This window comes from Lindgomyces ingoldianus (genome assembly GCF_010093535.1).
Source record: "Lindgomyces ingoldianus strain ATCC 200398 unplaced genomic scaffold BDR25scaffold_15, whole genome shotgun sequence".
NCBI lineage: Eukaryota > Fungi > Ascomycota > Dothideomycetes > Pleosporales > Lindgomycetaceae > Lindgomyces > Lindgomyces ingoldianus.
Genome location: NW_022985176.1, coordinates 791,890 through 806,700, shown reverse-complemented (window position 1 = coordinate 806,700; position 14,811 = coordinate 791,890). Strand labels below are relative to the sequence as shown.

The 14,811-nt window shown below is 50.4% G+C and overlaps 7 protein-coding genes across 7 annotated transcripts; 3 read left to right on the top strand and 4 right to left on the bottom strand.

Moving 5' to 3' along the window:
• Positions 1–158: 158 nt before the first annotated feature.
• Positions 159–2,366, bottom strand: BDR25DRAFT_303551 (uncharacterized protein). The gene is made up of 4 exons (XM_033690023.1): positions 1,955–2,366; positions 1,718–1,907; positions 1,167–1,666; positions 159–1,120 (listed from the first exon to the last, which is right to left on the bottom strand). The coding sequence occupies exons 1-4, from the start codon at positions 2,172–2,174 to the stop codon at positions 384–386; spliced, it is 1,647 nt and encodes a 548-aa protein (XP_033547821.1). The 5' UTR covers positions 2,175–2,366; the 3' UTR covers positions 159–383.
• A 1,293-nt stretch (positions 2,367–3,659) lies between these two features.
• On the top strand, positions 3,660–4,526 carry BDR25DRAFT_314152 (uncharacterized protein; the record flags this gene model as incomplete). The annotated part of the gene is made up of 1 exon (XM_033691433.1): positions 3,660–4,526. The coding sequence occupies one exon, from the start codon at positions 3,660–3,662 to the stop codon at positions 4,524–4,526; it is 867 nt and encodes a 288-aa protein (XP_033547820.1).
• Positions 4,527–4,668: 142 nt separating this feature from the next.
• BDR25DRAFT_28692 (uncharacterized protein) lies at positions 4,669–5,478 on the bottom strand. Its single transcript, XM_033688284.1, has one exon. The coding sequence runs from the start codon at positions 5,285–5,287 to the stop codon at positions 4,811–4,813; it is 477 nt and encodes a 158-aa protein (XP_033547819.1). The 5' UTR covers positions 5,288–5,478; the 3' UTR covers positions 4,669–4,810.
• Positions 5,479–6,016: 538 nt separating this feature from the next.
• Positions 6,017–9,627, top strand: BDR25DRAFT_286318 (uncharacterized protein; the record flags this gene model as incomplete). The annotated part of the gene is made up of 10 exons (XM_033688244.1): positions 6,017–6,451; positions 6,520–6,616; positions 6,675–6,905; positions 7,092–7,459; positions 7,511–7,581; positions 7,632–7,925; positions 7,975–8,193; positions 8,284–8,406; positions 8,474–8,689; positions 8,739–9,627. The coding sequence occupies 10 exons, from the start codon at positions 6,017–6,019 to the stop codon at positions 9,625–9,627; spliced, it is 2,943 nt and encodes a 980-aa protein (XP_033547818.1).
• A 67-nt stretch (positions 9,628–9,694) lies between these two features.
• BDR25DRAFT_334137 (uncharacterized protein) lies at positions 9,695–11,031 on the bottom strand. Its single transcript, XM_033692906.1, has 2 exons — positions 9,977–11,031; positions 9,695–9,919 (listed from the first exon to the last, which is right to left on the bottom strand). Exon 1 carries the CDS (start codon positions 10,747–10,749, stop codon positions 10,078–10,080), a length of 672 nt encoding a protein of 223 aa, XP_033547817.1. The 5' UTR covers positions 10,750–11,031; the 3' UTR covers positions 9,695–9,919; positions 9,977–10,077.
• Positions 11,032–11,247: 216 nt separating this feature from the next.
• BDR25DRAFT_303549 (uncharacterized protein) lies at positions 11,248–12,837 on the top strand. Its single transcript, XM_033690022.1, has one exon. It carries the CDS (start codon positions 11,266–11,268, stop codon positions 12,586–12,588), a length of 1,323 nt encoding a protein of 440 aa, XP_033547816.1. The 5' UTR covers positions 11,248–11,265; the 3' UTR covers positions 12,589–12,837.
• BDR25DRAFT_28666 (GPI-anchored wall transfer protein 1) lies at positions 12,742–14,456 on the bottom strand. Its single transcript, XM_033688264.1, has 2 exons — positions 14,329–14,456; positions 12,742–14,274 (listed from the first exon to the last, which is right to left on the bottom strand). The coding sequence occupies exons 1-2, from the start codon at positions 14,422–14,424 to the stop codon at positions 12,895–12,897; spliced, it is 1,476 nt and encodes a 491-aa protein (XP_033547815.1). The 5' UTR covers positions 14,425–14,456; the 3' UTR covers positions 12,742–12,894.
• Positions 14,457–14,811: the final 355 nt, after the last annotated feature.

Below are 14,811 nucleotides of genomic sequence, written 5' to 3'. Positions count from 1 at the left end.
CCCGTCATGAAGCTCGAAAAAATTCTACAATTTACTAAATTTGGTCGCTCGCGGTACTCTTGGGCGAACACTTTGGTTCGGAGATTAAGTCGCCGCGTCTCAAGTCGTGCCTGCTGGCGCCTCGCAGAACACAGAACAAGGGTGAGAAGATCACGATTGGTTGTTCTAAGCAGGTATGAGTGAGGTTGGATGTGCCTATCCTCCTGTATATATTCTTTTCATGACTGGCCCATCTACAGTATAGAGCAGGTGGACACGGATTTCTCTCACTTAGACGTCATTACAGATTGGAACTCTTCGTACACATGCCCCCTTTATCTCACTTCCTGACCAAGTCCACGTCAACGTCAACTACCCCTCACAGTCTCCGAACTCTTCGAGTCTCACATCTTCACCTCGGCCGGAACATTAATCTCCAGGATGTCAACGCCTTTCTGCAGCTCACTTTTGCTAGGCATCTTGCCCCGTCTCATGAGCTCAGCGCTTTGCATGCAATATGGATCCTTCATCATGGAGGCAACCGCTACGACAGTCTCGCCTTTGGTGTAATAGGCTATGAAGGATGACTTCTCTGGCTCTCCTGTTATGACAATGTCATCGTAGCCACCTATCGTGTTACCGCAGTACCGCAACTGAGATCCAAGGGCAGACCAGAATACCGGGATGAAGGGCTTGGGCTTGGCACCTGGGTGAACAATTACGTTGGCAACGGAGCGGCCCGCATTCTGTGCAACGTTCCAGTGTTCTATTCGTACGGGAATGCCATTTCCTCCGGGACCATGGTAGGGATATGTCGCGATGTCTCCAATGGCATAAACGTCATTTAAGCCTTCGACCTCAAACGACTCATTTGTCTTGAGAGATCCATCTTTCTCGAGCGTGACTGTGGAGTTCTCTTTAAGATATTCGGTCGCTGGGGTGACACCCACGCCTTCTATCACGAGGTCTGCTTCCAGAACAGTGCCATCCTTAAGGTGGACAGCTCCGACCTTAGACGAATCACTCTTCGAAGGGGTAGCCTTATCCACACTCGCACCCATGTAAAACTTCACACCATTCTTCTCTAGGAGCTTGCGGAAGATCTCCCCAACTTTGGCACCCATTACACGCTCCATTGGCGCTTCACAAATCAGTGTAAGTTACGGGAATTAGCGCAAGATGCTTACCTGACTCCATGCCAATGACAGTCACGTCGTTCTTCATACCAGCCAGGCAATTACCGACTTCCATACCTATGAAGGAGCTACCAATGACAACAATCTTCTTGCCATTGTCACCAACAGCCTTCAGGATATTTTGCGTGTCGGGTAGAGAGCGGAGCACGAAAACATTCGCCAGATCTCCCTTGAGGCCTGGGAGGGGAAGCCACCTCGGAGTTCCGCCAGTCGCCAACACAAGTTTGGTGTACTCGTACGTCTTACCAGATTTCGTCGAAACTTTCGTACCCACGAAGTCCACGCTCTGCACTTCATCCGCTATTATTTCGATCGATGCATCTTTGTAAATTTCGGAAGGCCTCCAGGTAGCTTTAGAGAGATCAGCGAGCAGTGCCTTCGATAGCTTCGTGCGGTCAATTGGCTGATGGCCTTCCTTGGAGAGCACGGTTATCTGGCCGGTATATCCCCCGCCCCGCAGGCCCTCGATGGCGCCGAGGGTTCCGCTCCCACTACGTTGCCTAATTAGCTGTGGCGCCTATGTGGTTTCGAAGGCTTCCTACCCTCCGATGACAAGTACTTTCTCCTGGCTCACCGAGGAACACTTGAGGTTCAAGAATCTCCGATTTGCCTTGATCGTAGCTTCATCTCCTTTTACAAAGACGGCGCCGCCCTTCTCGACTATCTCGTATGTTGCGAGTGGATCTAGGGCCGGTGCATCTTCCACATCGCCGGTCGAGACTTTGAAGCAAGCTGAGGGATGTCAGAGGCAGGCGGCTCCGTGTGCCTCAGAAACTCACCTCCGTGCCACGGACAAGTTAGCCGGCCCTCTCCGGTAAGTACGCCCAGTTTCAAAGGGGCTCCGTAATGAGTGCAGTTTGCCGACGTAGCGAAGACTTGATCTTGTACCTTCGAGAGCAGGACCTTGCCTCCCTCGACCCCTTCGACCTCAACCTCTTGCTTGTCCCCGTTCTTGAGGCTGAGGGACGTGATTCCCTTGAGCTTGAACTCCTGTGCCATTGGTCGAATACTGGTGCTTAATGCTGCTCGGTTTAAAGCAAGTCGAGTTCGGAAGGCGTGACGAAGTGAGGAGGAAGTGGATTGTAGCAAGCGTGTGAAGAGCATCAATGTGTAGGTGGCTGGAGATGAGCAGACGTATCCGCAGCGGGTACAGGGTGCTTGCAGCGGGGTGATGCAGGCCTCGTACTCAGCCAATTTGTACACGCCTTGATTGGTGCATGGCAGCGCGACATGATGACGACACGACACGTCAAGACCTCATGCAGGTTGTTATCGATAAGGCCCTGCCCGATCCGAATCGGTCCCCGGAACATTCTATCGCATCAGTAGCCAGCTTGTACCTCCTGTAGTGTCTGCAGTCTAACCTCCGCTCCACAAGCACCACCGCCCTGTAGATCGCCCAGCCTCTACGTAGAATATCATTCATAGCGCATCAGTAATGCAATGAGGAACGCACGATTCACCGCTAAGCCTGGTAACCCAACACGAGGCTAGAGAGCGTCTGTCTTCCAGATCGCATTCTAACAGATGAGGAGCTAGCGTTTGCAAGTATTCTCAAACTGCCTCTATTAGAGTGGAAGGGTCATCGATTAATAAAAAAGACTAGCGATGTCTATTGAAGATGGCCGGATTGAGAAGATCTCGTATCCTGTCTTCCCTCCGGACAAGAACGCTTCAGATATTGTCAAATGGTTAGAAGCTAGATTTTAGATGCTACGTGTTGCCTCTTTCTTACAAGATCAAAAGGAGCACTGGACTCTATCCGGTCAATAATCTGTGCCATTATTCATTTAGGGCAGACGGAAAATACCTCTTTGCTTCTCTTACAAGGCAAGGAACAAATTTCCGCAAAGGCATGTCCTGCTCAAACGTTGTTCATCGCTCATCTACCTAATACCAGAATATTCGCTAGAGGCTTGCTTCGTCCTTCCAGAGGGGTAGAGAAATGGAAACTCATTCCCTTATCTTTTCATGCAACAACCTCATATTCTTCCTATGGCTCTTCCGCTGTAAAACCCCCTGAGCGTCTCCCTTTATGTTCAGGTTGTGGATTTTGGTCCTTGTGTTGGCTATTGGTCATGTGTCGTTTTACTGCGACACCTCGGTCAATCTGAATGCTCACACGAGTCTGGATTGGTTCCCGGCGAAAGCCACTCGATCGCAAGCATGCATCTTCAGCTTTCAGCTGACAATAATCTCTGTCAACACGCGTGGTTCGCCACCTCTGGTAACACGTTATCTCGTTCCTCTAACCTTCCGATGCACTCAAAACCAGTGGCCATGGCCGACTCGCCATCCGGGGTCTTCAGTCCATAACGTGCGCACTCCTAGCTGAGCGAACGACTTCACCCTTCGACATTAATATCCCCCGACCGAGTGAATGTTATACTTATATAAGATTTCCCTCACGTCGCTAATCTACTAAAATCGAGATAACGGCCGTTAGCGCCCCAGGGGATAGACAAACGTGTGCTTGCGCTTCCGATGTCCTCCGTCGTCCCCATGAACCTCCTAATACGAGAAACCACAGCCACTTCGCTCCCTACAACTACACACCAACCTTGCACATGGCTAGGGCATTGCCTTGGGGCGACGTGCTCGACGAACAATGATTGCGACAACGATTGGATCTGTGTCAACAAAAAGTGCAGCCCTTGCTGCGAAGGCTCTACTGAGACGGTGAGCTCCACAGGGACTGCAACTACAGCTGCGACGACCCAACCCCACCATGGACTCAGCACTACCACAGCCATTGCTATCGGGGTTGCGATAGTAGTGTTTCTTGCTGTAGGAGTGGGATTTGGTTTCTGGGTATTGCGTCTTCGACGACCAAGGCACAATCCTACTTGGGAAACGCCAGCCAACAATTCCGCAAGGTTTGAATCAAGTATCCCAAGTACTTATCCAGAGGACCAAAAACGTTTGGTTGGAAATGAATCGCCCGCGGAACTAGCTGTCCTTTCAAGACCAATGGAGCTATCATCAATTGAACTAGTAGAGCTAGAAGGCGATCCAGGCAGAGAAGGCCAACAGATTAGCATCATGGATAAACATCCTCTTACGATCCCTCCTCAGGTTCAAGCTGGACCACGCCAACGATCCCCACATTATCGGTTTGAGGAATACCAAGTATCACCAGAAGTTCACACGCCAGGCCAATTGAGGTTTTCGCCCGTTTCTAATCCTTCTCCACACCCGAGCCATGGAGATGACAGCAATCGGATGTATCAAGAAAATACCACTCTGCGAGGGGGGATCCCTTTCATGGGTCCCGAGGAGTCGGATAACGCATATACCTTATTCCGGTGGCCGAGAACGACCGGAAGTCCTCTACCTGAGTCAGCTCGCTGAAGTGTTGTTAGAATCTGATATCATCCAAGCACCCAAGTGTAACTCCTTGCGAATGCCTCTCTTCTAGAAGCTAGGCGCGAACAGATAGACATTTTGCGCCGCCCTTTTCGAGATCCATTGTGTTATAGGATTGCGCACTCCTTTTCCAGTCATTGCCTACCTTTTGGCGACGACGCGGGGTTCAAGAAAGCACCATTTTATTGTCGCGGATAGCCTCGAGGCTCCCCACCTCTTCTGTGTCGAATTATGAAAGGGAGTCTCGCTGAAAGGCGATTGGTGTGCCGTCAACGTGTGCAGATGCCAGAGAATAGCTGGATGGACTTGTCAGCATTCCAGTTCGTAAGGCATACGAGTAATGGGTCTTGGGAATGACATATACTAAGGTAATAAACCTTTAGTGGGAAAGCGGGAAGAACTTTTGGGGGTTGACTTTTCTTAAAGAAGCAGGAAGCATTGGGGAGATTCACGGGAAGTTTACAAGCGGCCATTTGACATGGCTGCACTCCCGAGACGAGAGAACCCACGAACACGTCTGAAAGGTGTCCATGCGAAGCCGAAGGACGTATGTCACATGGAAGGAAGTAGGTAGCCACTCTTTGCTCCACGTTAACCGTGTTAGAGAACAATGCGAATACATATGATGCTGAATCAAGGTTTGCCATCCGGCACGCTGCTAGGTGAATCAAATGTGGCGTTGTGGGGTAATGCAGACTAAAATGGGAGCTTGAACTCAACGTACCCGTTGGTCCTCCCGCAAACATCTATTATTTCGTCATCCAGATACGAATGAGCAGCCCTGAAGAGTGCGGCAGCATGCAGACGGGTGTGGAGAGCCCAAGCTCGGCCAGTGGGGCCAGAGAGGGTCTTCTTCACCGAAAAGTGCATGTCCTTTGCCCGTCTCAGGGCGTCCCGCAAGAGCCTCATGTAGCAGATCTTCTGCATCCAATATCCACCAGCTCTCTTTAGTGGCAGTGCCAAGCGCTCGGAGCCATGTCGTCTCTCCCCTGCCGCCAAACCACCTTCCGTTCTCATCAACCCCGCAGCAGTGCATCCTCGAGCCACTGTGGTGCTAAAGGTGTTTACCTAGGATCTGGTGGCTCTCTCACGCCTGCCTCTAACTTCCATCAGCAGGTATCACCACTAGGTACTTCATGAGAACGCACCCCAGCATGATAACCTTCCGATATTTCTTCCCCGGTTGGTTCGGCTATGTGTGCACGGTGAGCGCTCTTCCTTGTTTGTTGTTCCTGGAATATCGTCATTTTCAAGCTCGTTAATTGTGGGGATCTTTGGAGCTTGTGCCTGCAGTTCCTCAATTTAATCCCATATAACATGGTCCTTGCACCCGCTGCTGTGACCACATTCTGCAGATCTGGGTTTCTTCTGCTCGATTGTGCTACGTCCCCTTTGCAAAATCCCTCAAAGGAGCTCGCTCGTAGTTGTCCTCTTCGAGCGCTCTGCGTGCTCTCGCTTGGAGCAATTGAACCATTATGGCTCGCTCAGGCTTTATAAGAGCTGCTTCGATACTATTCCCCCTCCTAATCTTGGTCAATGGACAGACTACATCCAACTCCGCCGACGGATTGAACGGTTCGGCCCAGCCAACGGCTTTGGCAACAGTTGGAACAGTTAGTATCGATGGCACACATACCGCATTCCGTCCTATTTTTACGATCCCAGCATCTGCCGATGAGGGCGCTACCCTATTGCCCAACATAGAGGATCCGCAGGCTGTTAATGCCCAGGATGTTTGCCCAGGATACAAAGCTTCACAGGTAAAAGATGACGAACGGGGTCTCACTGCAGTCTTGACTCTCGCTGGAGCTGCATGCAACGCATACGGCACGGATATTGAAGTACTCAATCTCAAGGTCGAGTACCAGGCTGCTAATCGCTTGGCCATCAGCATCAGCCCAGCATTCATTGTATGCTTTTTTCTCCTTCCTTAGCAAAGAAAGGCCATGATGGGCTATGAGAAGACTAATCTTAACAGGATTCGTCGAACTACTCTCACTACATCGTCCCAGAGGATCTTGTTCCAAGGCCAACATTAGAGTCCAGCTATACGGATATTGATCTAGACTTTAATTGTAGGTCCACTTCTCGTTTGGTATATATGAATTAGGCTTGGACTAATGGTGAGGGAAGGGGATAATGAACCAACATTCTGGTTTAGTGTTACGAGGCATTCAACTGGAGATGTTCTTTTCACTACGGAAAACCAAAAACTTGTGTTCGAGAATCAATTCGTTGAATTTGTGTCGTCACTGCCTGACGATTACAACCTATATGGTTTGGGGGAACGGATCCACAGTCTGCGATTGAATCATAACCTGACAGCTACTATCTATGCTGCAGATGCCGGTGATCCAATCGATGGTAACAGGTACCAAGGCTCGAGTACTCACACCAATAATTTTTGCTGACTGTTCGGCAGTATGCAATCCTATTCCCTAATTTTCCCTTCCCTGCACTAAAGTTGAGATACTACTTGCGTAGCGGTTCAAAAATCTCGCAGTAAACGCTCTTTTTTGGACATTTTGCTAATTGTACCCCAACTATCAGTATATGGGAGTCATCCATTCTATCTCGATACCCGATACTTTGAGACTGACGGCCATGGCAAGCAAAAGCTTGTGAAGAACTCCCCCTTACCTCGTGGAAACAGTGGAGGGTCGAAATACGAGTCCTATTCTCATGGAGTATACCTACGAAATATGCATGGCCAAGAAGTCCGATTGCAACCCGACAGTGTCACATGGAGAACAATTGGAGGAAGTATTGATTTGTTTTTCTTCGACGGTCCTAGCCAACGAGAAGTTACCAAGCAGTATCAGTTAGCTGCAGTGGGGTTACCAGCTCTGCAATCCTACTGGGGGTTTGGATACCACCAATGCCGCTGGGGTTATCGAAATTGGACAGAGCTCCGACAAGTAAACATATCCTGCTTTGCTACTACTGCACCCCTGCTAATCATGATATAGGTCGTCGATACCTTTAAGGCCTTTGATATTCCACTTGAGACAATTTGGACAGACATCGACTATATGGATCAGTATGTAGTCCTGAAGTTCCCGTGGGCTGATGGGCCTAATATGAGTGTAGGTATCGGGATTTCACTGTAGATCCGGTCACTTTCCCCGTGTCTGAGGCTCAGGCTTTCCTAGAGCAGTTGCACGCAGACGGACAGCACTATATTCCAATTGTTGATTCAGCCATATACATTCCAAATCCGACCAACAGCAGTGACGCCTATGCCACTTACACTCGAGGTAACGAGTCCGGGGCATTCCTTCTAAATCCGGACGGCAGTCAGTATATCGGAGCGGTATGGCCTGGTTACACAGTCTTTCCTGATTGGCTGTCCAAATACAGTATTCCGTGGTGGGTCAATGAAATGTAAGTAGGCCCTGCGCACATACTAGTGATGCTTGCTAATGCTAGGAAGGGTCACCTGGCACAAGGATATTCCGTTCGATGGTATTTGGATCGACATGTCGGAGGTTTCATCGTTCTGTGTCGGGTCCTGTGGCACTGGCAATATTACATTGAATCCAGTCCACCCCCCATTCAGCTTACCGGGAGAGGTGGGTAACATAATTTACGACTACCCCGAGGGCTTCAACATCACCAATGCTACAGACGCTGCTTCTGCCCTAGCCGCTTCGTCAAGCCAGGCGGCGTCAACTTCAACTGCTGGTCCTACCTTGTCTAGCTCTACAAGCTATCTCCGAACGACCCCAACACCGGGTGTAAGGAATGTGAATCATCCTCCATATGTAATCAATCACGTTCAGGGCGACCTTACCGTGCACGCGGTGTCCCCCAATGCAACTCACCACAATGGTGTCCAAGAATATGACGTCCACAATCTTTGGGGGTATGTTTGACTTCTACGGATTAGTTGCCGATGCAGGACTTCTGGTCGCTAATATCTCTGGTCTTAGTCACCAAATCCTGAATGCGACTTACCAGGCCCTGTTAAGCGTATTCCCTGGGAAACGACCCTTCATCATTGGTCGTTCGACATTCGCTGGTTCGGGCAAATGGTCCGGCCATTGGGGTGGAGATAACACCTCCAAGTGGTACTACATGTACTTCTCCATCCCTCAAGCATTATCGTTCTCACTCTTCGGTATCCCAATGTTCGGCGTTGATACTTGGTAAGCCACCACCACCAACTCCTTATTTACTCGCACTGATAAGATGAAGCGGCTTCAATGGCAACTCGGACTACGAGCTGTGTTCTCGGTGGATGCAGCTTAGCGCCTTCTTTCCCTTCTACCGTAATCACAACACACTTTCTGCCAATTCCCAAGAGCCCTATATCTGGGAATCTGTCGCAAGAGCGTCTCGCACTGCCATGAACATTCGTTACTCACTTCTACCTTACATATATACCCTGTTCTACCAAGCGCACACAACGGGCTCGACGGTGATGCGAGCACTGGCCTGGGAATTTCCTAACGAGCCTCTGCTCGCCGGGGTAGACACCCAGTTCATGCTCGGCCCTTCGCTCCTCATCACTCCGGTTCTCGAGCCCGGAGCAGACACGGTTAATGGCATATTCCCTGGAATCATCGATGGTGAAGTGTGGTACGACTGGTATACGCAGGAAAAGGTGCAGGCGCAGGCGGGTGTCAACACCACGATCAACGCTCCGCTTGGTCATATCCCGGTCTTCATCCGTTCTGGAAGCGTGCTCCCGCAACAAGAGCCCGGATACACGACTGCGGAGTCCCGAAAGAACCCTTGGGGTCTGTTAGTCGCGCTTTCGGAGGACGGAGACGCGACGGGTTCGCTGTATGTCGATGATGGAGAATCACTAGAGCCCACGGATACTTTGACCGTTGCCTTCACGGTGATGAATGGGAAATTAAAGGCAGATGTAAATGGTAACTACAAGGATACCAATAGCCTAGGCAACGTTACTATTATGGGCGTCGACGGATGTGATGGGAACGTCAAGCTGAATGGCGAAAAAATTGACGATAGCAAGGTGGATTGCGATGAGGGTACCGGGGTCTTGAAGCTGACTGGGCTGAATGATGTGACGAAGAGCGGTGCCTGGATTGCGAGTTGGACATTAAGTTGGGCATGAGGAGGTCTTCTTATAATTGGTGGATGATGCATTAGAGTCAACGTTTAACTTTGTATTAGGTGATGATAGCAATGGTACTTGATGTGTTCTTCTACACTATTACATTTGTTGCTCTCAATGCGAAATAGTAGCAACATCAAGTTACTGGTAGATCTTGCATATACTGCGCTCCTGTGCGAAATGCAGGTATTGGACGGACCTAACTCCTCAGAAGGCGCTAAAATCCATGTGCAGTCCTTATCGTGGAGTGTGGGGTTGCGGTAAGGGGAAGATGCCTGGATGAGTAATGCTGCTGTGGGTGTGGTGAGCATATACAATATGAACTGGGGGACAAGTGAAGGGGATTTACCACAACTTTCTGGGTAGAATATGTAGAGCAGATGCGCTCCCGACAGGTATCGGGCTCTTACATATGTCAGGGCGCTAGCGCATAACTTCTACACGACAGGTTCACTCATCCCATCTCTGAGCTTCCTTGTCGTAGCCAATGAGCTTCAGATCGATATTGAGCGTCCTCAGCATCATATCCATGGTGAAGGAATCATCATCAGCGCCACCCAAGTCCCCCTCTCCAACGCCACCGCCGTCCCGCTCAACCTCCTCTTCATACTCGGCGTGATCCCCATCCTGGCCCTGCCCGGCAGCCGTCTCTGCGTCCATGCCCTCGCGATCCCACTGCTTCCGCCACTCACGCTGCTCCCTTTCCCTTTCCCTCCACGCACCAACACCACCCATCCGATTCACTCTATCCCGTGTTCCGGCAAACAGCTCCTCGGCAGCAGCGCGGCTTGCTGCACGCCATGTATCGATTAGAAGGTTCAAGTCGGCGTCTTCGCTCGATGTCGCAAGACGGTAGGCCTGAGTGAGCATCTGGATGTCGGAGCGGAGTGATACAGCTTCGCGGATGAGTCTTGGGGAAGTTTTCTTCTGGAGAGTGGGGAGGATGCGCTGAGAAGGCCGGGCTTCTGAGGGATTCAAAGAAGGCGTGGGCGTGGGAGCGGGCGCAAGTGTGTCTGCAGCTGTCGGTGGCTTCAACGGCGTGCGGAATGGTGACTTGAATGGCTTGTGCAGCGTCTTAGCTGCGTCATTGAGCCGGCGTCGTTTCGCCTCTGGAGTCGACATTATCGTAGTTGAAGTCGCGAGCTTCCATCAGATGTCCACTACTAAGGTCTTCCAAGGTTCACGAAGGGCCGTGCGACGCTAAGCGCGCTATCACGTGAATCCTGCCCCTCCCCGGACCATCGTCAGAAATGCGTCAATCGGTCGTGGATGGCCCACAGGTAGATTAAGTATGCGACGCGGCCAAACCTTTAACATTTCGAAGCAGAACCCAGCCATCAGAGGAAGGAGCAGAACCATCACTATGGCAGAATAGCACCCGGCAATATATGCAAACAAGGCCAAGTCGGGGTGCATCTGCTACGGGCTTGGGAAGGATGCATGTCTTCGTAACCATTTAAAATGTAAAAATAGGTGAAATACCCGTTGATAAACCATCACCCCATCTCGAGATCTATGGAACCATCGAGCATCGCTTGCAAGGGATGCTCAATGGTCGCACCAGAGCAGGCAGTATATAAATATCTCCCCTTGCGCCAATTGTGGCCATCACAACGACCTAGTAAATATTCGCTCAGCATGATTACCTTCTGGAGAAGGCTACTATCCCTATTACCCCTCTCCCTAACACTTTCTTGTCACGCCGCCATCACAGTATTCCCGTCATCTGCCGAACCGCGAGCATACAACCACCAAGGTCAGCCCTCAGCAGCGCTCTCAAACAAAGACTTGTTCCGCCAAAGCTGTCCCGACGAATTCGCCGCAAACAAAAATGCCTCGGTTCTCTTCTCGTCCAATTCAGGGGACTTCGCAAAAGGAACAGTCTATCCGACATCAGACAGCTTCGTGCGCGGCACCATAGATGCATGGGGCCAACACCAGCATCTCGTGATCCGGCCCGAGGAAGTCTGGTTTTCCGTCCTAGCACAGATGAACTTCTACATGAGCAAGAATTCGGAAGCGTTGCGGAATCTATTCGTAGATCATGACGGTAAAGAGGAGATCCTGGTCGAAGACTATACTTGGGAGCTGGTGTTAGGTAGATTCCAATATGAGATCCAGAAGAGAGTCAAGACGCCGTGGCTGCTTGATTGGATTAGGCCGAACTTTACAACGACTACCGAAACTGATATTATGACGGCGAATGTGTTGATGATGGGGCTGATGCAAGCCTATTTCGAGTTCGTTGGGGGCATCATCTGTGGACTCCCGTCTGTAACCCTCTTGGGGGAAAAGAAAGACTGGGAGAAATTGCTAGTAAAGCTCGATCATTTGACGGATTTTGGTACCGAGCCCGTCGCTTATGCGAAGCAATTACGACCCATTCTCTCCCGCTTTGTCCGGACATTTGACGAACCAGACAGTCCTCAGGTTCGCGAATTCTGGACCAATATTATCCATGCTGATCCGGCTCGTATCTGTGGCGGGCCACCGTATACATTAAGTGGCTGGCTCATGGGTTTTTTTTTCTGGGATGTCACGGGAAAGGTTCTGCCTCAATCGCAACTCGGCCCCTTGACATTAGATGGCATAAAGTACGCCACACGGGGAATCGATGCACTCCCAGTTGGGTACGCGCAAGCTCCCTTCACTATGAAGAACTTCCCAGATGAACGAACGCCCAAATTTGAGGCTTACGTTCTTGCCGGAAATGTTGGGAAACGTATTAGCACAGGAGTTCCAGAAGGGTACGCAACCGCGTTGAGCCGCTTCAACGGGTCCTCAGTCGACCAGAAGTTACCACACGGAACACTTCAGCCACTGTCCGGTTGGATGATCTACGGTCCAGCGCCTCATACCAATACGACAAAACACGGGGAGAAAGGATACGAGAATAACTGGATGAAGTTGGCTGTGGATCAGTCCTATACCGCGCGATGTATGGCAAACAGCACATTTTAAAACCCAGGGTTTCGGCGATGGATGCTGTTCAACGCCGACTTTCGCGCTCAATGTTTTGTGGGATCTTTAGTATTGCTGGTTTCATGCCTTTGGTTGTTAGAAATTGTGGCGACTGCTCTGGAAAATGCTCCCCTCAGATCAATCTGGAAGTCGGTCTTAACGAAATTAACTCTGTTCGTCGACTATCCACTTCCATTCAGAAACTTGGTGTTCGTAACGTGAAAGTTGTGCTGCATTACCTAGGTATGTACAAGAGACCAAAGACCACCGCACAGAAATCGGATCTCGATGTTGCTTCTTAATGCTCTAAAGCTTAATTGACACATCCAGCATATTTAAAACAAGAGCGAACCCAGCAATTATAGTAATGTAGGCTACTAATATGGCCATTGACTGCAGATCTCCCATGCGTAGCGTCGGCATTGTTAAATTGACCAATCCAGTGAGGAGATTTGCAACGAGAAAGATTATGAGGCCATTGCGGTTGAAAGCGAATAGAATTGGACTGGTAGCCCTTTTGCTCCTCTGTACCTCTTCCTCCTTGCTTGCGGCCTTGTAGATGTTCGGAAAGCACAGGTGCTCGATTGCACAGCATAAAGCGAGCTGGGCTGTGTTGAATGAAGTGACCCATAAAAAGTAGGGGAGATTGGCAAGTCGCCGTGAGACGGATAGGCCAAACCCATAGTAGCTTATGGACACGTAGAAGAGGGTAGACCATATGAGGGCGGAAAACATGAGTTTACCTAGGGTCGTGTGTTTTACGACATCTACTATCGAAGCATCTTTTCGGAGCGATTGTTGCCTCGGCAGGATGAAAGACCCTACGGACTGGCCTGCGAGGAAGATGGCTAGGTATCCGAGAAAAGAAAATATGCCTTCTCGATTCTGAGATAGCAGGTTGGTCCGAGGGCCTATTAGGATATAGGCCTTTAGTCTTGTATTATCCAGGGCAATCTCATAAAGGACGCCCAAAACGCACGAAAGAACCGCGTATGAAGGGACGATATCGAACGCAGACTGGAAGAAGGCAACAAACGGCGGGAGAAATCCAAGCGTGAAGAAGAAATTCCAGTGGACGCCATATTCGGTGACATGTTCGGCATAGTCCAAGCCCTTGACTGATATCAACCGAATGACGCCAAGCACGAGTAAGGGTAGGGAATGTCTAAACGAACTAACTAGACGGTTCCATAACCCGGGGCGGTTCGTCGCCTCAGTTTTCAGCCATGCCCGAACTGAGACAACTCCAGACGTGAAGACAAAGGATCCAACACCCAAGTCCATCAACGACGTTCCCCAGTTCTCGACCTTGGCGAACCGCCTGGGAAACACTCGGAAGTCTACGGCGAGTATAGCTACACATGTAACGATGAGCATGGAAGCGCGATAGTGCGTGACAAAAGGCTTAAACGGAAGACGGTCCTGAGGAGATTGTTTTGCGACGCCATTCTTGGCGGGTGGCCGCAGGTGGGACGGTGGAAAGGGCGCCGTACGGCATGTGACGAAAACGATGGCTGCGGGAAGCAGCAGGAGCATATTCAGAAGCCAGGGTGACGACGAGTACAAGGTGGTGGCAAAGAGAATAGCTCCGCAACTAAGCAGGAAGTCGATCAAGCACGCGACGGGCGTGTAGGGGCTAAAGAGGCGCATGCGTGACTGGAGGACCGACCAAAGGAGAATGGAGAGCTGTCAAATTCAGCGTCAGTAGATGCTAGCGAGACGCGTCAAAGGTATGTTTACGGTCATAACAAGGGAAACACTGTTGATATCGGCAACGGAGCTCCCCATGAGATTTGAGACCCATTCTATCTTTTGAGCCTTATCGTCTCTCGCCATAGCGGGATATTTGAGCACTCGGTCAAGCTTTGTCAGGGTTGGGTGAGGAAGAGGGACTTGACGTCAAGGTGGCCGTAGCAGAAATGGTTGTTCCGCTCCGAGACCACATCATGACCATGGCATTCCCATCGCTATCACCATCACCATCACCATCATCATCATCACATTAAGCTCGTACAGCAACTCGCATCGCGATGAATATCTAGGTAGGTGCTCCTGCCGCGGGATTCCTTCGTAGCTGCCCCTAGCCATCGTCACCACCAGCGCGCCTTCCTTACTATACTATCACTGCTATCTACACCTCTTTGGCCTAGTAGAAACACAAGGCGCTCACTGCTACTACGGCAAGTATAAACCTATCAAGGCCTCGTATTCTTGCCTATATAT

What these genes read in the sequence shown, in the direction of transcription:
- BDR25DRAFT_303551 (XM_033690023.1), bottom strand. Translation starts at nt 2,174, where the DNA reads ATGGCACAGGAGTTCAAGCTCAAGGGAATCACGTCCCTCAGCCTCAAG. An exon ending in AACTTGTCCGTGGCACGGAG is followed by an intron (nt 1,908 to 1,954) that starts GTGAGTTTCTGA and finishes GACATCCCTCAG; the next exon opens with CTTGCTTCAAAGTCTCGACC. An exon ending in TGTCATTGGCATGGAGTCAG is followed by an intron (nt 1,121 to 1,166) that starts GTAAGCATCTTG and finishes TGATTTGTGAAG; the next exon opens with CGCCAATGGAGCGTGTAATG.
- BDR25DRAFT_28692 (XM_033688284.1), bottom strand. Translation starts at nt 5,287, where the DNA reads ATGTTTGCGGGAGGACCAACGGGTACGTTGAGTTCAAGCTCCCATTTT.
- BDR25DRAFT_334137 (XM_033692906.1), bottom strand. Translation starts at nt 10,749, where the DNA reads ATGTCGACTCCAGAGGCGAAACGACGCCGGCTCAATGACGCAGCTAAG.
- BDR25DRAFT_303549 (XM_033690022.1), top strand. Translation starts at nt 11,266, where the DNA reads ATGATTACCTTCTGGAGAAGGCTACTATCCCTATTACCCCTCTCCCTA.
- BDR25DRAFT_28666 (XM_033688264.1), bottom strand. Translation starts at nt 14,424, where the DNA reads ATGGCGAGAGACGATAAGGCTCAAAAGATAGAATGGGTCTCAAATCTC. An exon ending in GTGTTTCCCTTGTTATGACC is followed by an intron (nt 14,275 to 14,328) that starts GTAAACATACCT and finishes TGAATTTGACAG; the next exon opens with CTCTCCATTCTCCTTTGGTC.